Source organism: Phacochoerus africanus, chromosome 3 (genome assembly GCF_016906955.1).
Source record: "Phacochoerus africanus isolate WHEZ1 chromosome 3, ROS_Pafr_v1, whole genome shotgun sequence".
Taxonomy (NCBI): Eukaryota; Metazoa; Chordata; class Mammalia; order Artiodactyla; family Suidae; genus Phacochoerus; species Phacochoerus africanus.
The window spans coordinates 62,116,475-62,139,864 of record NC_062546.1 but is presented as its reverse complement, the minus strand read 5'-3'; the positions used below and the strand labels follow the sequence as shown (position 1 = coordinate 62,139,864).

At 36.0% G+C, this 23,390-nt stretch overlaps 1 protein-coding gene across 4 annotated transcripts in view; it reads right to left on the bottom strand.

Annotated features, from left to right (window-relative positions):
- The window catches only part of LOC125122936 (rho GTPase-activating protein 7-like), a 192,131-nt gene that overhangs the window by 71,074 nt on the left and 97,667 nt on the right, over window positions 1-23,390 (bottom strand). For all 4 annotated transcript variants that reach the window (XM_047771899.1, XM_047771898.1, XM_047771901.1 and 1 more), the window contains exons 3-4: window positions 18,985-19,134; window positions 12,666-12,806 (exon numbers count right to left, since the gene is read on the bottom strand). In XM_047771899.1, the coding sequence (XP_047627855.1) occupies window positions 12,666-12,806; window positions 18,985-19,134 (291 nt within the window). The remainder of the gene's footprint in view (window positions 1-12,665; window positions 12,807-18,984; window positions 19,135-23,390) is intronic.

Genomic DNA, 23,390 nt, shown 5'->3' with positions numbered 1-23,390 from the left:
TTTAAGTGGAAATTCAATTAGCTCTGAATTCTAAATGTTTTTATCTATCTAAAGTTATTTAAAATTCTGATTTGACTCCCCAGTAGACAGTAAAAAAAAAAAAAAGTAAAACTATCTATCTACAGTCTGATGTCTGAATTATAGAATGTAATGATCTGGACCAGCAGAAATTCCAGATACAGGCTAAGTCAAGTTGCTCTGATCTCGAGTCTGCTCTCTCCCAAATAAATGTGTTTGTTTCTTTTCTTTTCTTTCTTTTTCTTTCTTTTTTTTTTTTTTTTTTTTGTCTTTGTAGGGCTGCACCTGTGGCATATGGAGGTTCCCAGGCTAGGAGTCTAATCGGAGCCATAGCTGCCGGCCTACACTGCAGCCACAGCAATGCCAGATCCAAGCCACATCTGCAACCTACACCACAACTCATGGCAACGCTGGATCCTTAACCCATGGAGCAAGGCCAGGGTTCAAACCAGTAACCTCATGGTTCCTAGTCGGATTCGTTTCCGCTGCACCACTACAGGAACTCCTGTTTTTGTTTCTTATTGGTACTCAGAGCTCATGACTTAGTGATGATGAAACTTTAGCAGTGAACGTGCCCCTCCGGCAGCAGAGAAGTTCTAGGGGCAGTTTCACCAGGATGCTTTTGGAAATGTAGCAGACATATATAATAAGAGGCTGTCTGGACCCAAGAAAAAATTTCCCAATATTTTTCTCACCCACATAATTTGTTTAAGGATTTAAAGAAATTTAATCCTATGGATTGATCAAAGAAGATCTTAATCAGAAGGCTAATATATAAAAGGGATTAAAGTAAATAAGTCTGACTGGGGTAAATGGGGGAAGGCAGTTATGGGGACGCCCAGAACACACAGTCTGAACAGCACTGACTGATTGTTATTATTTCCTGTGTGTATGATTCTCTGCATTTCACAGTATGAATGACTTGGTAAATACCCATTCAGTAAATTACTGTAGTATATACACAAAGGTAGAATTTTCAAAATGAATCAACATAACAACAAAATAAAATGGATGAAGCAATCTATGGTAAAAAGGAAACAATTGGAGTTGTTTTCATGAGCATGGATCGATTTTCCTTTGAAGGAATTTACTAATCAAGAAGTTGACTGGATTTCCTTTGCTGTGCAGAAACTTTTAAGTTTAATTAAGTCCCATTTGTTTATTTTTGACTTTACTGTCATTACTCTAAGAGGTGGATCTGAGAACATGTAGCTGTCCTTTATGTTGGAGAGTGTTGGCCTATGTTTTCCTCTAAGAGTTTTATAGTATCTGGTCTTATATCTAGGTTTTTAATCCATTCTGAGTTTATTTTTGTGTACGATGTTAGGGAGTATTCTAATTTCATTCTTCTACATGTGGCTGTCCAGTTTTCCCAGCACCATTTGATCCAGTAATCCCACTCCTGGGCATCTATCCAGAGAAAACCATGACTTGAAAAGACACATGTACTCCAATGTTCATTGCAGCACTATTTGCAATAGCCAAGACATGGAAACAACCTAAATGTCCATCGACAGGAGTGGATCAAGAAGATGTGGTACATATACACAATGGAATATTACTCAGCCATTAAAAGGAACAAAATATCAGCATTTTTAGCAACATGGATGAACCTAGAAATTATCATGCTAAGTGAAGTCAGCCATACAATAAGACACCAACATCATATGCTATCACTGACATGTGGAATCTTAAAAAAGGACAGAATGAACTTCTTTGCAGAGCAGATACTGACTCACAGACTTTGAAAAACTTATGGTTTCCAAAGGAAACAGTTTTGGGAGTGGGGGGATGCACTGGGGTTGTGGGATGGAAATCCTATAAAATTGGATTGTTATGATCATTGTACAACTATAAATGTAATAAATTCATTGAGTAATAAAAAAAAAGTTGACTGGATTGATTATACCAAGCTATCACAGGGGAAAGAGTAGAGAATCATTAAAAAGTGACAGTGGCAACAATAATCTAAGGAATATGAATTATTCATTCATTCATTCATTCATTCAAAAATAAAAAAGAAACTGGCATATAAAATACTTATTAAATAACCAAAATATCAAGAATATTGGTATTTTCAAGTGATTGTGTCTTTTTTTTATTTTTTTTATTTTATTTTTTGGCCTTTTGGCTTTTTGCTATTTCTTTGGTCTGTTTCCGCAGCACATGGAGGTTCCCCGGCTAGGGGTCCAATCGGAGCTGTAGCCGCCAGCCTATGCCAGAGCCACAGCAACGCCGGATCCGAGCCGTGTCGGCAACCCACACCACAGCCCACAGCAACGCCAGATCCCCAACCCACCGAGCAAGGGCAGGGACCGAAACCGCAACCTCATGGTTCCTAGTTGGACCCGTCAACCTCTGCGCCACGACGGGAACTCCCGAGTGATTGTGTTTTAAGACACCATGAAGATAAAGAATAAATGATTCCTTTATTTTCATATTTTTGTTATATTACTCCAATTGTTTAGATGTGTGATACTCAGAATCCTCAAATGCTTGGTTACTGTTTTTACTTTTTCATTTAGAAATCTGGTATGCAGTAGACAGATCAAAACTATAGTCACAAAAGCCCTCCATGAAAACTTTGTAAAACAGCTATAGAATAGTCATATGGAATCCCCAGTTAAACACTTCACCTGACTTTAACAGTCTTTAAGAAGTGAGTGCACTGTTGGTGGAATGTAAGGTAATGCAGCCACAATGGATAACAGTATGGAGGTTCCTTAAAAAACTAAAATTAGAATCGACATATGGTCCAGCAATCCCACTCCTGGGCATATATCTGGACAAAACTATAATTCAAAAAGATACATGTACCCCTATGTTCATAGCAGAACTATTCACAATAGCGAAGACATAGAAACAACCTACATGTCCATCAATGGATGAATGGATAAAGAAGATGTAGTACGTATACACAATGGAATACTATTCAGCCACAAAAAGAATGAAATGATGTCATTTGCAGCAACGTGGATGGACATAGATTATCATACAAAGTGAAGTAAGTCAGAAAGAGAAAGACAAATACTGTATATCACTTATATGCAGAATCTAAAATGTGACACACACAAATGAACTTATCTATGAAACAGAAACATACTCATGGACACAGAGAACAGACTTGTGATTGCCAAGGAGGAGGGGCCAGAGGAGGTTTGGATTGGGAGTTTAGGACTAGCAGATGCAAACTATTATATATAGAATGGATGAACAACAAGGTCCTACTGTATAGCACAGGGAACTACATTCAATGTCTTCTAAGCAGCCATAATGGAAAGGGGGGGAAAAGTGAGTATGGAGGCCATTCAGATGCCAGAGGTGGAATTAATTATCAATCAAAAAATCAAAGTAGGGAATTAGAAAAAATGGAGACATTGAAGATGTAATTAGAACTTTGGGAGAACTTGGTTTGAAATGAAGAAAGCTCTGTGAAAGTGGCTTACGGGTTATTATTTCTGCTCAGTACTGTGAATTATATTCTTGGTTGCTGTGATGTGGCATGCTGTTGGCTTGCCATTTTACATTGCTCAGAAATAACTGGAAGTTGTTATTTCTCTTGGATGAAAATATGAGCTGGATTTGAGAAGTAACATCAGCACATGGAAAAACTAAATTTTTCTCATTGTAATGATGATAACATACAAAACTACTATTCATATGACCAAATCTTAGGTTGCAGAGTTTTTTTTTTTTTTTTTTTTACTATTTCTTGCCCTAATGGAATCTATTCAGTTCTAACTGCCCCATCATTTCCCCATCTTTCTTTTGGTTGTAGAAATTTTGCTTCAGATGTCTAATTAACCAGGTTATTATAAATGAAACATAAACAAGACAGAGAAACAATTTTCCAACTCAAAACATTACCTGAATACCATAAGTTCAGACTTTAGCATTAAGGATCAGGATCAGTTTATCTGGATGCAAGTTATACTTATTCTCGGCACAATGAAACTCCTAGATTCAAAGTGAAAAGTCTTACATCAGGAGGTCATTGTGGAGACCAAATAACACATCTCAAACAAGACTGTCATAAATTGAGGTGTGAATGGATTGGAAACTGATGTCCCTATCTTCACACACAAGAAATGAGGGAATTTTGAATTATTTTAAATATAAAAGCAAATGGTTATGGAAAATGTTTCTCTTTTTCAAAGCCCACAGTTAATGAACAACATATTTATTATTTCAAAATCCATAATATGTGAATGGAATCTTTTATGCTTTAGAATTAGAATGCTAAGAAATATTATAATAATCACAGAATGATTTACTTTTAGGATATATTCCTTCCAGCTCTCCCATAGCTCAGTTTTCCTTAAAAAAAAAGCTGTGAATCTAGCCTTATTTTCTTTCTCATAAACAATGAGGATTTTAGTGAACAAAGAAAAACATTTCTTTAAAAATCTACATACTTTAATGTTATTGCTTGGCTATGTCAAAATTAAATTGCCACATTCATAAGCATTACAGTTAAAGGCATTTTTCTAAGACCATTACACTTTTGTTTGCATTTATTAGTGGTAAACTGTATTAATTCAAATTTGTTGATGTTTCAGAAGAAGCTGACCTTTTAAAGAATTCTATGTGTATAGCTTTTCCTTTTAGTATGGTGTTTTCTTTACTTATCATATGTGACATTACAAAATACAAATAGTCATAAAATTCTAGTCCAGTTTATGTATTACTTTACATTTTCCCTAAGAGTTCAGTAAAAAGGAATATTTGTATTTCCTATTTGTAAAAAAAGACAATGCTTTATCCCTGTATTTTGTTTTAAATAGTGGACATCATTAGAGAAAATTACTAGCTTTGTTAAAAATCAATATCTGATAATCACTTAAGAAAAAATACAAAATATCTGGGTAAAACAAAATAGAGACCCACTAAAATCTGCATATGAGTTGGGTTTTAAATGATACTTGAAAATGATGTGATTTGGACCCCCAAATTTACATGTTGCTTTTTTTCAATTTTAGTGCCTACTATTTAATATGTCACAAACATAACTTTAGATTAATGATCATATATATGAGTATGCGATTACATTTAGAGATAAAATTGATTTACACTGGAAGTATTGTGGGAAACCTCTGATGGTTTTTCTTCTTTTTGTTGGATCAGTTTTAATTTCATTAATACACTGTATAATGGGGACAATTGCCAAAAATATGTTATAGTTTCATAGCAGAATCAGTTTTCACATATCCATGAAACATGGCCTAATTTATTGCAAAGGTGATATGTGGAATTTTCCACTAGGAAATAAACCGGAGCTTCAGATCCTTTGACAAGAAAGTGACTGAAGTGTATTATTTGTAATAAATATGTTGACATATTCATCTTTCTCTTCACTGGATAACTGATTGAGTCACCAAAACTTGAATAAGCATTTCTTTATGGGGGCCTTGTAGGGTCTTCTGAGAATCTGATGAAGATATTGACAGCCTTCCTGTGTGTAAATGGTAATGTGTACACATAATGTCAAATACAAATTTGTGGGGTTTAGGCGCTGTCCTAAATCCATCCATAAATTGTAGGTTAGGAATTCTTTTTCTAATTGAGTGTGGCTAATTCATCATGGGTTAATGCAGACCCCTAATCAGATTGTCTATGATATCTTTACAAATAACTCTCCATCAAAACAATATGTTATGGAATTTATGTTTTATTCTTTAGCAGTCTTACATGGAAGTTCTCCTTTTACGCACGCACCATTTAACAAGTTGATATTGGTTATTAAAGGAGCTCATTAACCTCTGTCCTTCTACCTGGTGAGCATTTCTTTTTGAAACTCTTTCTCAGCTCTGTTCAAACCTCAAGTTTCCTATCCCAGATGCATATGCCACCACACTCCAAACCCTGGTAACAATGACTAAGTCTGCATTTGTGGTTTATATGTTTATCCTGAGTTAAGAGTTTTATACAAAAGTAATAAATATGTCATTAAAATTCATACTGAATGATAATATGAGTATATATGAACCTCATAATTACTAATTGGTTTCATTAAAATTTAACCATATGGTTAAGAAGTATTCAACACAGTGTTTTGGAAAATAATATCAGGGAATGGATACACACACACACACACACACACACACACACACACACACACACACATATACATCTACCCACATATGTATACATAATCTGATACACACATACACAAATATATATATATATATATATTTATACACATACACACATGTAATAATCTGTGGTGGATAGATGAATTGAAAATTATGTTAGAACAATGTAACTGCTACCACGCTCTGATGAACTAATTCCTTATTGTTCAATGAAGTTGTTCTTTTGCACTTTGAAAATTGAAACATTAGTGATTTTTTTTCTGACATAATAACTAGTCCTAAATCAATTTATATTGGTTCTGAAGCCAGGTTGTTAGCATGTGAATCTCTGTATAAAGCAGTGTTTAGGATCATGGAAGTTCTGGGTGTCCTCCTGACCCTGGCCCTGACTAGCAGGGAGACCACAGGAAACTTTATTGGCCATTACAAGTTCCAGTTTCCTCACCTATGAACTCAAGGTAATAACAACATTGACCTCAAAGACTGTGATGAGGATTCCTTACTAGTCCATAATATAGTTTTTGCTATATTGTATGCACTCCAAACTGCTTGTTCTTTTTATTTTTGATATTTTACTAAATGGACAGAGAATACTTTTTCTCCATAATTATTATCCTGATTAAGCTTCTGGATATTTCCTAAAGTTCATGTTCCTATAGTCTCTGCTTTTACCAGGTTTAGGAATAGACTCATAGAAATATTATGAGTGATAATTTACAGTTATTATGTGCATAATGGTCAAAATATAAATTGATAATTTTAAGAAGGATGTAAATTAGACCACATCTCATTGGATGAATAAAAGGAAAACTAGCATTATTTAAAAATAACAATGTAAAAATTCACACACAACATCATTACCCTCCTTTAACCTCTACTTCAAAACATTTATGCTTTTTTAGTGAGGACAACACTACTGACAAGTGAATGTCAGAGCTGAAAATTATAGTTTGCTTCCATCATGCCAGAAGGGAGAAAAATGGTAGATTATATGAAAATGCCTCACTAAGTTGACCATAATATAAATAGTTGTATTTTGGAGTTCTATTGAGATTTATTTTTCTTCACTATATTGCGCTGATCAAGCAATTTTTGGAATTGTTGGTAAAACTGGCTAAAATATCAGGCTGACTGTGGCACTGCAGTCCTTTCTTTTTTTAAAGTCATCTAGAAATGATCATGAACTTGAATTCAGGGCATACCCTTGAAGCTTTATTCCGGTCATCCTCCAGCAGTGTTTAGGTAGAATTTATTCTGAACCACCCTTGAGAGGAATTGGGGGTCTCTGATTGGGTGGCATTCTGCCTCCCCTTAGCTCTCACCCTCTCCAGGAGCTGATGCTCCCCACCATCTCATCTAGCTCATCGCTATCTTAGTGGTAATGATGAAAGATTAGGGGTGTATTTGGTCTGTGGAATTAGAACTACTGCTGCCGACTTGAGCAATAAGACATACCTGCTTTTTTTTTTTTACCCTGTAGCAATTACAATAATGAACGTTAGGGAGTTCTCATCATGGCTCAGTCTGACTAGTCCTGACTAGTATCCATGAAGATGTGGGTTCAATCCCTGGCCTCACTCAGTGGGTTAAGGATTCAGCATTGCTGTGAGCTGTGGTGTAGGTCATGGACACGGCTCAGATCCTGTGTTGTTAGGGCTGTGGTGTAGGCCAGCTCCAACAGATCCTATTTGACTCCTAGCCTGGGAACTTCAATATGCCGAGGGTGTAGCCCTAAAAAGGCGAGACAAACAAAAAATGTTAATAATTTCTGGTGTTTTGATATCTTCAAAGGAGGGTTTTTTTTTTTAATAACTCCAGTGTTCAATACATTCTGATATGAATGCCAACATCTTCCAACATTCCTTTGGCTATTTTAGGATGACCTTAAAGCTTCTTTGTCTAGCTGGGGTTGCAACATGCCAAATTATGAAGATTTCATCCTTGTGGTCAGAATTCTATCATATGGCGACAATTGGTGTTGTCTTCTCCATGAAACTGATGTTACTCTACATGGCAGAGTATCCTCCCTTGTCCTCCAGTAATTACTTTACAAATGAAATATGTTGTTTACTTATCTCAGGCTTGGTCTCTTTCTTAATATATGTATGATTAATAGTGATTTAATGATCACCAACACTAATCAGTATCTTCTATTTTTTTCTTTTTAGGGCTGCACCTGTGGCATATGGAAGTTCCTGAAGCTAGGGGTCGAATCGGAGATGCATCTGCAACCTATACCACAGTTTGTGGCAGTGCTGGATCCTTAACCCACTGAGTGAGGCCAGGGATCAAACCCACATCCTCATGAGTACTAGCTAGTTGAGATCTTAACCTGCTGAGTCACAACGGGAACTCTATAATCAGTATCCATAAGAAAAACAACAAATATAACACCTCTGAGGTTTTAGTGCCCAGCTTTAAAATATTTCTTGTAACAATGTAACAACAATTTTATTAATTAATGCAGGAACAACTCAAGCAACTGAAAACCCTGGTGAGAAGGATGTCAGAATGTTGTTCTACAGTGAATGAAAGCACTATATAAAGATGACAACACAGGGGTTATTTCAGAGGGGTCTAGTGTGAAGGGCATTATGAGACTGATTAAAAGGGACAAAACAAAGAATTTAAGAGAGAAATCAGGAGTTCCCATCATGGTTCAGCAGAAATGAATCTGAGTAGTATCTATGAGGATGCAGGTTTGATCCCTGGCCTCAATCAGTGGGGTAAGGATCTGGCGCTGCCGTGAGCTGTGGTGTTGGTCTCAGATGTGGCTCGGATCCCACGTGCTATGGCCCTGGTGTAGGCAGGCAGCTACAGCTTGGATTCGACTCCTAGCCTGGGAATCTCCATATGCTGTGGGTAGAGACATAAAACGATCAAAAAAAAAAAAAAAAAAAAAAGAAAAGAAAAGAAATCAATGAGATTTTTGTCATGAAGCTCCAGATCCTGTTTGTCCTAGGTGGTTTTTTGTTTGTTTGTTTGTTTTGGTAGTGGATATCCTACCTTTTATTTTTTTTGTGTCAAATACTTCTCAGGAATCTACATTAACGATCAACTTTCAGCATCACATATACATGGTATTTATGAAAAACCTGAAGATTGTTCACTGGTCATCTTCTAATAATAGACATAAAAGTAGAAATCTTATTGAAAAAATAAGTATTCAGAAATCCAGAGACCTTACATACAAAAGGGAAGCCAAATATTTGTGGTAGTTAGTCACCATTATAAATAGACTTCACAGCAGCAAATCAAATGTAACATTAAATAATTTTGAAATGAAAGTAAGCATTCTGTAAAAATGTGACATTATGCAGCAGAAGGTTAATTCATTTTAGATGGATGTTAAAAGTAGATGTTCTTTGAATTTAATGTTTCTACTTAGTAAAATTGAATTTTAGGTCATGGTGAAAAGACCAGCTTTGTAGGATACTAGAGTTTTCTCTTTTTTCACAAGGTAACCAGATCACCAGTGCACATCATTTCTTCCCTAAGATCCAAATTAAAGGGAGAAGTAACTGTTCAATCTCTCATGAAAATAGGTAGAATTCTTTCTTTTAATATTTTTACCCAGGAAAAACTAAAAACACAAAATTAATCCATGACGCAAGACATTTTCTAACGTTAGTAAAAAGGGAATACTCAAAATAATAAAAACAGCAACAAATAAAATACATATGCCCACATTAAAACAGCCCTTCCTCCAAAACAAAAGCCTGTTTCTTCAAGCTACATTTTTGTTTGTCTTTTTTTTAGGGCCGCACCCACGGCATATGGAGGTTCCCAGGCTAGGGGGTCTAATCAGAGCTACAGCTGCGGGCCTATGCCAGAGCTGAGACAACAGCAGATCTGAGCCACGTCTGCGACTTACACCACAGCTCATGGCAACACCGTATCCTTAGCCCACTGAGTGAGGCCAGGGATCAAACCCGCAACCTCATGGTTCCTAGTCGGATTCGCTTTCGCTGTGCCACAATGAGAACTCTCAAGTTATATTTTTTTATTCGATGTTTTCTTTAAGAAATTTCCTAAAAGTCAGCTGCCTTTGCCAATGGAGTGTTTTCTGCTCCTCCTGAGTACTTCTCATGGCTGGCTAGAGAATTTGACTTAAATTACCGTTTGGTAGCCGAACAGAGTTGTGTGTCCAGTTATCTAATTCTACCTATGGCTTTGGTCAGGCTGCATTATGCAGGTTTTGGGTGTTTTGAAGTGGAATACTGTGTTTTAAGGCTGAGTCAATTGCATAATGATTCTCACTGCTCACTGACTAGTGGGGCTGTGGCCTCACTACAAAGCTGTGATCTTGTATCTAGGTAAGGGATCACACCTGAACAAGTGGATATGTCTTCATATCCAGTTTTACTTTGCAGTTGATGCTTGATTGTGGTGCATCAAAAATATGTTTCTGTTCAATAATTGATTTTAAGTTTTTATTTTGCCTGTAGGATGAAGAGTTTGGTCAATATGGCAACATGAGGAGAAAATTTGAAAAAAACCCATCACAAAGTACTCTAAAGGATTAAAGTCCTAGGAAAACTGATAGCTTTATGGTTCTTATTCTAAAATTCTACTAAAGTTGGTTACCATAAAAATATGCACATGCCTTAATGGAAATATATTGATCACATGTACAAGCATGGGAGTATTGAAGAAAGGCTAAGGAACTGCACACAGAGCTGTAGTGATTGTTACCAATAATAAGGGGACCACATACCAAAATATGTATGTTTCAAGGGAAAACTAGTGGATACCAAAGGTAACTAAAGTAAAAGATGAACATGGAATAAATATTAGAGTAAAAATATCACTCCTTAGGACAATAGAAGATGCTTAAAAAAGCAAATTTAGCATAAATACCTTTAAAAAGGAATGCATCTTCCTTTCTACTGCCTTCTTATATATCAGCCCCACACTTGTCTCCAGTGTTCTGAAAACCAATGCTCCAAAGTTTCCTAAACCGTCAAGCTAAAACTGTTAAGAGGCTTTTATCTTTTTTCTTAATAAGGATATGGTGAAATGAGATTGTTGGATTTCATATTTGAGTTTTGCATTTCAACCTTCTATACCCATTGTGGAAAAAAAAAGAGCACCAAATCACTGCAGTTTGCCTGCTGGTGCACATTATTTTTGAGCCTATTTTTCTAGTGTGTCACAAAATAGCATTGAGTAGTATGTCATTGGCTCCTCCTATTTCCAATACATAGAGCACGTCTTTGCATTTAACTGTTTACATGCCTCCTCCCCCTCAGTGCTAGACTGTGAGATATTTAAAGACAGAGAATATATTTTTTATTGCTCTCCAAGCCTTTTGCATCTAGCATAGCACATGGCATGTCATAGATGTTTAATAAATATTTTTTTCCATCAAGACATTCTGCAATGGAATGTATCTACTGTTTTTTTGTTTGTTTGTTTGTTTGTTTTTTTGTCTTTTTGCCATTTCTTGGGCTGCTCCTACAGCATAGGCATATGGAGGTTCCCGGTCAAATTGGAGCTGTAGCCGCTGGCCTACACCAGAGCCACAGCAATGAAGGATCTGAGCCGTGTCTGCAACCTATACCACAGCTCATGGCAACGCTGGATCCTTAACCCACTGAGCAAGGCCAGGGATCGAACCCACAACCTCACGGTTCCTAGTCAGATTCGTTAAACATTGAGCCACGATGGGAACTTCTCTACTCTGTTTTTAAATTCAAGTGTTGTCTTTTGAATTTTATTTCAGATTTACTGTTTATTTTAAAGGCAGGCAAAAAAGCAGTCCAAAATTGTTTCTCTGTGTTAAGCTAACATGGGCATTTAGAAAAATAACATGACACTACGATTTTCACTAAACTAGGAAAGGTTATTTTAGAGCTGCTAGGACTTTAGATATTTGAAGTAGTAATTACTTCCTCCATAAATGTTACCCTTAGAGTCAAATATTGCTTTCTTGTTGCAGTTCAACTTTTTACTTAAAGGAAGATGTCTTTTATTCACACTTCACTGTGCTATACTATTATATGTGGTAATTTTCTTTTTCACTGGTTTTTGTAGCATTGTAAAGTCCATGAAACATCATAACAATTATGCTAGTAGCTTACATTTGTTCAGTATTTTTTCTGTGCCAAAAATTTCACTAAGCACTTGATATGTGCTATGTCATTTAATACTCATATAAAACTTATCATGTATGTGATCTTATATACCTATCTATACCATTTTAAACTATCCATCCATCCATTAATTTTCAATTGGAAAGTGTAGTCAGGATAATAATACAAGAAGAATCATCTTAAGATTTTGCATTCCTGGTTCTTTAAAGTTCTGAGTATCCAGGAACAAAATTTAATGCCATATTTCCAGCATAATTCTGGAACTGTGACTATTTTAGTAATTATATAATCATTTACAAAACAAAAGCATATGTTAGGTGTACTTAATTAAATACCATAAAGTCACTGCAACTAAGAATCCAAGAGTATTTCTTCTATGTTGAATGGATAAGATATCAACTCTTACCTGACAATCATCAACATTTTAGGTTGAAACTGACTGTTATCATTTACAACTTACCGTAGACTTGGGCTTGGTTCCAGAACTGGTTACTGGGGTGGAAAATGGTAGGTCAGTAGACTCGGTGTTAGAAGGCAAATTTATTTGTGTCTGATTTATAGAAGTGGTATCTGCTCCACTCTCAGATCCTGATTCCAGATCCTATAAAACAAATGCATCGATATGAAGGGCATGTCCACTCTGTATGTGCCTTTCTCCTTGCCTCCAACACCTTTCCACCTTCTCCTTCTCCCAACACACACGGATACATCAAAGAGTCATGACATGTCATCCATAATCACACATTATTTTGTATTAACAATGGTACTCCTTAGAGAGAGAATGATTTGGGAATGCAAATACTGACAAAGAGGTAGTATACTACTTTGATAATTTAACAGCTTATTGTACATTGGAAGGGGGTAGTAATGGGAGCTAACTAGGGCACTGCAACAAGTCAGGAGGTAGAAGCCCATAGACAACCCTTGCTTGTTGTGTGACCTTGAGTGACTCACTTCACATCCCTCATGCAACAGGGTCATGGATGTCAAATGAAAAGACAGTTCTCATTTCTACTTTCCTCATTTTCTTCTATGACCTGAGATCTTTCATCAGCTCTCCATGGTGACACCTACCATAACGGCCTGGAATCATTTAGCTCAAGTCTATCTAATTAAGTATAAGCTATTTGAGGGCAGGAATTATGTTTGCATGTGTGACTGAATTCCCTCATTTGAAAATGAGAATTATAATAATAGCACGTAATCATAGTTTTATGAGGATTAAGCAAGACATACACAAAGTGCATATAATAGGCACATAATTATTTTCATTAAATGTTAGGCACTGCTGTAAATAGTATTAATTTTAATATTATCACATCTTCTTAGCAACTGGCGCACAATATTTGGATAAGACATGTCTGATGAATGAATGCAATTACTTAGTAATCCCTACAAAGACTGTGCATTTAATTTACCAAATGGTGTCTTAGTGTGATACGATGGCCTGCAAAAACAGAGGAGGGTGAGGAGAACACAAAGTGGAGGCAGTAGAGGCACACATCACTCTATAATTTTAACCTGAGAAAATTATGAGTTAAATATCTTTATATCCAGTCTTTCTATACCTCCACTTCACCATGGCCCACATGATTAAAAATTACCTACCTTGTACCCTGACTCTCTGCCTTACATTTTACCATTCTCTTATTTCTGTGTGCTCCCTCCATACTTGCAATTTGCCAGTTCTTCTAGTATATCAAGCTGGTTTCTACAGCAAAGGCTATGTCCTTCAATGTCCCTTGCCCAAGTATTTCCCTTCATTGATGTTTTCTTGTTACTCAACTCTCAGTTTGACTATCACTCAGAGAAGCATCTTTTGACATTTTAATTTCTTTTCTTCAACCTCTACAGCATATCATTCTGTATTGTACAAACTGATTACCTTATTTATCTTCTACAATTATCTTCTATATTTGTAGAATAGAAATATACCCATTTATCATCTCTATATAGGTATGTATCTAATTATCTTTATCTATCTTCAGATAAATATGTAGGTATACATGCACATGTAGGTATGCAAATCTACAATTCATTCTTTTTCTAATTCTTATTAGTCTCCCTCTGTTGGAATCTATGTGTCATAAGAGCAAGGGCTTTTCTTGTCTCATTCATTGATACATCCCCAAAGGCTAAGAATAGTGCCTGGAACATATAAGATGCTCACTAAGTATTGTTTTATGAAAGAAGAACCAGACTGAGGAATATTAATATTACCTGAGGAGATGCAAGAGCTGTACACTAAAAACTATAAGACATTGGTGAAAGAAACTGAAGAAGACAAATAAATGGAAAGATATCACATATGCATGAATTGGAAGAATTAAAATGGTGAAAATGTCCATGCTACCCAAAGTGATCTATAAAATCAGTGAAACCTCTGTCAAAATTCCAAAGGCATTTTTTTTCACAGAAATAGGAAAAAAAAAATCTAAAATGTGTATGAAACCACAAAAGTCCCTGGATAGCCAAAGCAATCTTGAGAAAGAAGAACAAAGCTGGAGGCTTCACACTCCCTTATTTCAAATTATTATGCTATACTAATCAAAACAGTATGGTACTGGCATATAAAAACAGACACACAGACCAATGGAAAAGAACAGAGAGCCCAGAAATAAAGGCATGCATATATGGTCAACTAACATTTGACATGGGAGCCAAGAATACTCAAAGTGGAAAAAGAGCCTTTTAAATGAACGGTGTTGGGAAAATTGAATATTCACACTTTAATGAATGAAATTGCACCACTCATGAAAATTAACCCAAAATGAACTAAAGATGTAAATTTAAAACCTGAAACTGTAAAACTCCTAGGAGAAAACACAGAGAATACTTCTTGATATTGATCTTGGCCACAATTTTTTGGATATGACACCAAAAACACAAGTAATAAAATAAAAATAAATAAGCGGGATTATATCAAACTAAATGGCTTTAGCACAGCAAAGGAAACAATAAACAGAATGAAGAGGAAGCCTGTAGAATTGGGAGAAAATATTTGCAAACAATATATCACACAAGGGATTAATATTCAAAATATGTAAGGAACTTATACAACTCAATAGCAAAAATTCAAATAATCTGATTGAAAAATGGGCATAGTACTTGAACAGATATCTTTCCAAAGAAGACATACAAATGGCTAATATATGCATTAAAAGATGCCTAACATCACCAGTTATCAGGGAAATTAAAGTTAAAACTACAATGGGATATAATCTTACACCTGTGGAATGGCTATTATAAAAGAGACAAGAGATAGTAAATGTTGACAAAAACGTGGATAAAAGGGAATCCTAGTGCATTGTTGGTAGGAATGTAAATTAGTACAGGCACCACAGGGAAAGGTATGAAGAAGGTTCCTCAGAAAGTTAAAAATAGAACTACTATATGATCCAGTAATTCCTCTTCTGGGTATATATATCCAAAGGAAAGGAAATCACTGTCTTGAAAAGATACCTGCACTCTTGTGTTCACTATTGCATTATTCACAATAGGCAAGACATGGAAACCACTAAAATGTCTATCAATCAATGAACAGACAGAGAAACACAAATACTGTACAATCTTACTTACATGTAGAATTAAAAAAAAAAGCCAAGCTCATGGAAATAGAGTTGAATGGTGGTTGCCTGGGTCTGGGGTGGGGGTAGGGGTGTGGGGAAATAGGGAGATTTTGGTCAGAGGGTACAAACTTCCAGTTGCAAAATTTTGTAAATTATGGGGATCTAAACTTGACTTTGGTGTGTATAGTTAACAACATTATATTATATACTCTCACCACGTGCGTGCGCACACACACACACACACACACACACACACACAATTGCTGTTGCATTAGTTGATGGATGTAACTAAACTTATTTTGCAGTATATAACTGTGTCACATCATCACATTATACATCTTTAACTTAACATTATATGTTGATCATATCTCAAGGAAGTTGGAAAAAAGAAAAGAAAAAAGTGAAAAACAAAGATTAAAAACGAGAGGTTACAAAAAACATATGGGACAATTACAATACTAAATTAATACTACATTCATTAAGTATGTGTGTGTGTAAAACACTAACCAATTTTTCTTGCCCTGTGTGATTTCGGATCAGTGATCATCTATTCTTTTTAAGCCATTTATATATGACATTTATGTTTATCAGAAATCATTTGCATTAATTTTGCCTTCCTGTTTATGATTTGAGTAGGTAAATAACAGCATCTTTCTAACAATACAATCATTATGCGGTAAAATAATAAATATTAAAAAAATCTACCATTAATTGTGTTTTTACCATTTAAAGACAATTCTGTACAGCTTTTCTCTGCTTCCATGTGCACAAACTCTACATGGAAGATATCATTTTCATCACTTGATAGATGATGAAGCCAAAGCCCAAGGCAAATAACTTGACCAAATTCACATTCTGTGGCAGGGGGGGCTTTAAAACTCAATGTCGTCTGTCTGACTCTAACTTGTCAGTCTCTATCAGGGCAGCTTTCTGTAAATTTTGACCTCTTCCCTCATTCCAATATTTTTTTCACCTTAAAGCCATTCTTAAAGATTCCAGCTTCTATTATTAACCCCCTTTATTGCATGTAGAACTCACTCCAGCCTTTTCTCACAAATGATCTCATACTGAGGTCACTGTTTCATTGTATGTCTTGCCCACACTGCCCAGTATGTTCACGGTTGAGGTTGAGTATGAGGGTGTGGCAGAGGGAGTTTCTCCTCTGAATCTGGGACAGGGCTCTGTGGTGGACAATCAGGTTATAATCATATGTTATAATCCATTTATTCTATGGCACAATTATCAAAAGGAATGGAAGCTGAATGTGGAAAAATGTTGATGACAGAGAATGTTAAGTAGCTTTAAATACCAAAGAACAGAAATAAAGAAAAAGGGATGACCTAGAAAAAAAGGGATGACCTAGAAAAGAAATTTTGAGACATGCAGGCTATGTCTTATTCATCTTTAGTCCAATGTCTGGTAGGAGTGAATATATGGGAGAAGGAAAAGGAGTTAACAAATACTAAATATGTACTCTGTGCCAAATCTTTGCAATGCATATCTTACACACGTTCTTTTATTTGCTTTTGACAATAAGCTATTAAGTAGGAGACAATAGTTCCTTTTTTTAAACATGAACCCGAAGTTGAGAAATTAAATAATTTTCTTACATTCTCAGATATTCAGTTGTAGAGCTGGCATGTGAACCCAGGTCTGCAGGCTCCAAAGTTTATGTTTCTACTGTATTATTTTGCCTATTTCAAGTATCTCTTGAACTGACAACTCAGAAATAGATCTTTAATTACAGAATCAACCATTGTTTGGCAAGGATGGTTATTGTCCAAGAGAAAATGCATGTAATACAAAATCCAGTTTACACTTCATTTTATTTTCTTTTAATTTATTTTCTCTTGTCTTTCGTCATGGCATGCAGCAGCTTCATGTGAAATCTCAGTTCCCAGACCAGGGATTGAACCCAGGCTGCAGCAGTGAAAGCAACAAATCCTAACCACTAGACTATCAAGGAACTCCCAGATTATACCCAGATTATACTTTAAATGGAGGCAGAGATGTAAATGTAGGCAAATCCTAAAATCATCACCCACCTTAGCTCTTATTTGTACTGTCTTTGCTAGTTAACAAAGAACCATGTCTAGTATATAATGGCTATTTTGTTCTCTGAGATGAAGACAACAATGAGAGTTGTATTTAGCAGAAATCTGGGCTGTGATTTTTTTCCTAAATACATGGGATTGAGGAACGGTCAATACAGAGGGAAAGGGGAGTGATTAAAGAGGTAGGAGAGATGAGCAATTCACACCAGAAAGTTTTAAAAGAGAAGATATATCCCATACCAAAATTAATGGCAAAAAGGTACTGGGAAGCATCTCTGATTCAAAAGTAGGACTTTAAAAGTGTTGATGAAAATAAGTACGAAGCTTCCATACACGTCCACCCCTTTGATCTTAGGTAATTACGAAATTTCTTAATTTAATACATCAATTATTGCATAGCAAAAGTAATAAAATTAATTGAAAAGAGATGCATGGCAATAATAAGTAAGTTATACCACCATATTTGCTAGATATTCAAAAACCAAGCTATTAAATATGCAGAATGTATAGTCATCTTGGAGTCTATGTCTTCTAAATTCTACTTTGAGTGTTAGAATCTCAGAGGAATGTGTCATATGAAATTAACATGCAGTAAAATAAAATTCTCACCTCTGTCCACTATTATTATATTTCACTGAGTGAATTTTAGATGTTCTCAAACTGATTTAATCTTGGAAATATTCTGAGTTAGTTCAACCAGCAGCCACACACTCATCCACCCATCCATTCATCCATCCAACCATCCATCCGTCCATCCATCCATCCACCAGATATTTATTAGTCATCTATGTGCAATGTAAATTTGTGGGTCCCTGGAAATAAAATAGCAACTGAGATAAATAAGCTTTACTAATGGCATTTACAGCATATCAGAGAATGCTGACAATTGGGCAAATAACTGCAATGAAGAGAATTTGATCACGAGGAAGCAAAATAATTTCCCAAAGTGACCCTCTTTCCTGTCTAATAACCACTTGCTCATGAATCATGCACTTCTCTTATGGGCTCTGCTTGAAGCCAAGAATTATGTGAGTGATCTTTATGGAAAACTATAAGGGTCACTTGAGGGTAGATGGTGTCATCAACAATGTTTCATCTGCAAGAAGGACTATATAAAGTGACATCATGCTCATATACAAAGAAGTGGGAAGCTCACAGGAACTTGCCGCCGCAGGTTGGTTGGTGTGCTGGATGGTGAAGAGCTGGTGCTGAGAGCGTTCTCAATGTCCTGATCAAGCTGGTCCAGTTTCATGATTAGCAACACCATTGAGTCTAGCCTCGCCCTATCTCGGTCTTCTCTTATTTCCTGAGGAACAGAACATGTTGTTACTCAATCTGAAAGGCCATTTCTTGGAAAGAATAAAAAGTTCCCTGTTCTTCAATGTGACAAAAAGGACACTGAATAATAGGCAATTTTCTATTCAAGGGGGAGGGGAAGTTCTATTCTGTACCATCAATGGGCTCTTCATTGGGAAGATAGCGACCTCCTGCCAAGAAAGCATTTTACATGAATATTAAATATATATCTTCTAGAGCAAAGCACAATGAAAAATAAGGGTAATAGCAAAGAGTACTGATACATATTTACTACTTACTGATTATTCTGAGAAAAAGTTGTATATTTACTCTCCTTTGGTCATAGCACAAGTCAACTGTAGCATACTAATAATTATTTGTGGGTTAAACATTTAAGGAAGCATATAAGATAATATTTTTGGATGAATATTTCTGAGTACAGCAAAAAATAGGAAAAGAATCAAACATGACAGGTTTTTTCTTTTTTTTTTTTAGGGCCACATGTGTGGCATATGGAGGTTCCCAGTCTAGGGGTCGAATTGGAGCTGTAGCCGCCAGCTTATGCCACAGCCACAGCAACGTCAGATCCGAGCCACATCTGCGACCTACACCACAGCGTTATGGCAATGCTGGATCCTTAATCCACTGAGTGAGGCCAGGGATCGAACCTGCGTCCTCATGGATTCCAGTCAGATTTGTTTCCACTGAGCCATGATGGAACTCCATGGTTACTTATTCTAATGAGACTGGGTGTGTTCAGTGTGGAATGGCCATAGACATGATTTCTTACTCTGAATTCTCTATAATATAGACATATTTATGAAAATAGTTTCACTTATAAAAATAGCTAAATCTTCTCATGCAGGTTTACTGTTTGTATGTGTCAAACTAGTCTATTAGTATTAAGAAACTTCTACATTTTCTGTAATGTGCAGGGTATCAAGGATGAGCAGAGCATTTGGTAAAATAAAAAACATAGCAAAACATGGAAAACATTGTAAAATTCTTTACTGAGGGATTTCATGGACTGAGAACCAGCGCTTTTGTGGTAAATCACCATTTGTGACTCATGCTACCACCTTATCATCTGTCTGATGTTTACCTGGGTGAAATCACCTTTGAAAGGATCATCAGTGGGGATCTTAAAGGGAACTATATCACAACAGAAGCCTTCAGGAAGTGAGTACAAGGGGGTAATTTGGAGGTTTTTATGAGGTGATGGGATTAATAGTGGCATGAGTGAGGTGACTGCCTGAATCAGATCTTTTATTTTGTTTTTGGCCTTTTTCTTTTTTTCTTTTCTTTATATTTTTACTTTTTCTATTATAATTGCTTTATAATTGTCTGTCAGTTTCTGCTGTACAGCAAAATGACTCAGTCATTTTATATATTTTATACATTCATTTGTATCATTCATGTACATTATATATATACATTCTTTTCCTCACTTTATCCTCCATCATGTTCCAGCACAGTGACCTGATATAGTTCCCTGTGCTATACAGCAGGATCTCATTGCTTACCCACTCCAAATGCAATAGTTTGAATCTGCTAACCCCAAACTCCCAGGCCGTCCCATCCCCCTACTCATCATTAGTAGCTACCCCAAAGAATAAGGATTAGAGTAATTTTGTGGATACATCTAATTCCATAGGAGCCTCTGTACCTCAAACAGTTAAAGAAGACTGTTAATATTAATCATAATTATCTTTCACATGTCAAAGAGTTGGTTTATTGGATTAAGGTGGTCAAAATCATTAATTCAGCTAACACTGATAAGTTATTTGGGTAAGCTAAGCTTATGTGTGGTTTAAAGAATAATGTCAAATTGAAATAATAGTCCTGTTTGCACAAAAACAATAATTCTGAGAATAATTTGAGAGTTTATTTGAATTGTGTTAATTCATGTAGAGTACTATGCTGTAATTATTTCTTCAATTTTCTTCTATTGTCCCTGCTGTCTAAAACACTTAATGCGGCTCTGAAAGAGAATTATAGAACTTTTGTCATTATAAGCTTTTACCATACTGAAGAAGGGCCAGGATATTTGCAAATAAGCAGGGCAGAACCCTACTCTACATCACATCCCTCAGTACTTCAGAAATAACTTTGTTATATTCAAAAGAATGTTATGTATAGTAAAACTCTGTTTATACTTTAAAATAGAGTCCTAGAAATATTTGAGGTTATTCATTTTAATTGTCTTCTAAATAATCCATAAAATGGAAGAATTTGACTGAACAGAAAACACAAAGTCGCCTTGATTGCTCCTTTAATGTAATGTGTCTGCTTATATCATTTCCTTCTCTTTTAAACCAGAGTTGTGTTTGGCAAGATAATGTTCTTTGCATCTCCCTATATATCCACGTATGTTTTTTGTGATTGTCTTTCATTCCTTCGTAACAACATCCTCAAGAACAAAGATGAAGTTTTTCCACCTGGCAGACATAGAGTCAAGTTCTACACCTCATACACAGTATGTTGTCAGGAATAATAATAATGAAATCAATAGGATCCAGTGAAAGAACAGTTCCTAAAGCCCTAGAAAATATGTCTTGATATTTTTCCAGCTACTAAGTTAATGTTGGATAAAAACAGTATATCCTGCAGCTATCCTAGACCTGTCGGCAGTAGCCTCAGAAACAATTTGTCTTGAATTAACTGGATGCTGAGACTGTGCTTTAAAAACAGTTTCAAATCCGTGGGCTGAGCATCAGATTATTGCAAACTATCTGCCAAAAAGAATAAAACCAAACAGCCTTGGTAAAAGATATCTCTTTAGAGAAATAAGAAATATTTGCTTTTCCCTTTCCTTCATGGACGCTTCCTTATTCACCATCCATTACAACATTCGGCTTGAAGTGTCAAGTACACAGACTGGTATTGTATGCTACACATTCATTAAACATCACAAAATAGAGTTGGCTACAAATCAGATGCTTTGGATAAATCTTTTGTCCTTGTCGTTAAAGCCTAAGCATGACTAGTTCACAAAGTTCTAACCGTTCCTATATCCATGGCTAAACTCCAGCAAATAGCTCATGCCTGAAAACAGAGCTATGTATTTGCAGATTCTGGCAAGGTCGAATCCTACAGTGGTGCTTTCATTTCATGCTGTCACTATAGGCCATGCAGAGGAACTTCTTAATAAGCAAAGCTGCCTTAGTTCTAGGTATTTCAGCAACTTAAATCAAAGCCAAGATTTGACATTCTCTCCCCTTCCATCTTTCTTTTCTTCTTTCCTGCAGTCACAGCTATTCTGGGCCAAGGCGCTATTAAAGGCGCAAAATGTTCATCAGTGAATAAGAGAAAATCTTTGTTGTCCTGAATATGACAGTCAACCATGCGAAGACATAATGAAAGTTAACAAATGTATACATGAGATGGTTTCAGATAGGAACATATGTAAGAAGAAAATAAATAACAAAGTGAACAGTAACTGAAGGGGGGGTGTTCCACTTTGTAGAGGGTACTCAGAGAAGAGCTTTCTGTGGAAGTGAGAGTAAATCATGATGAGATGAAAAAAATAAGGTAGAGGAGAGAAAGCTAGGGATGGAGATGGAGATAGACTTGAGATAGAAACGGAGGTGAAAGAGAAAGAGAGGCATGTGGGCAGGTGTGGGGACAGGAAGGAGGCAGATGGGGGAGCTAGTAGAACTAGGAAAGCAGGATTCCAGTCTGAGGTGAGAACCGGTTGGGTGAACAAGAGGAACTGAAAAAATGTTAGGGAAGCTGGAAAGGGAAAGTGAGAGGGAGTGTGTGCGGGTGCTAGGGTAAAATGAGGTTGAATGTAAATAGGAGCCAAATTATATTCCATTGTAAAGGTCAACATAAAGAGGTCACTTTATTCTTTGTGCAGTGAGGCCATGGGCAGGTTGTAAGCAGATAAGTGATTTGCTGTGTTTTTAAAAATTTTAGAATGCTTACCATTTATTGACAGCCAAATATTTTTGGAACTTCATAGTATTTTATGTCTAGCAATGCCACACGACAAATACAGGCTAAATGATTCAATTTATTCTAAATTTATTCTAGTTCTAGCCATAATCCTTTTTTGGCTGAGGAGTGAATTGGACCCACATTACAGTGATTGTAAAGAAATAACAGAAACTTTTATGACAAGACCCTACTTATTTTGACATCAAAGTGAAAAAGAAGGAACTGTTTGGAGAACTCATTTTTTTGAAGTAGGGGGTGGATAGGCAGTGATATGTTGGTATATGTCTAGCAACTGGATCTCCAAATAAAAATAAAGTTAATTTGTAG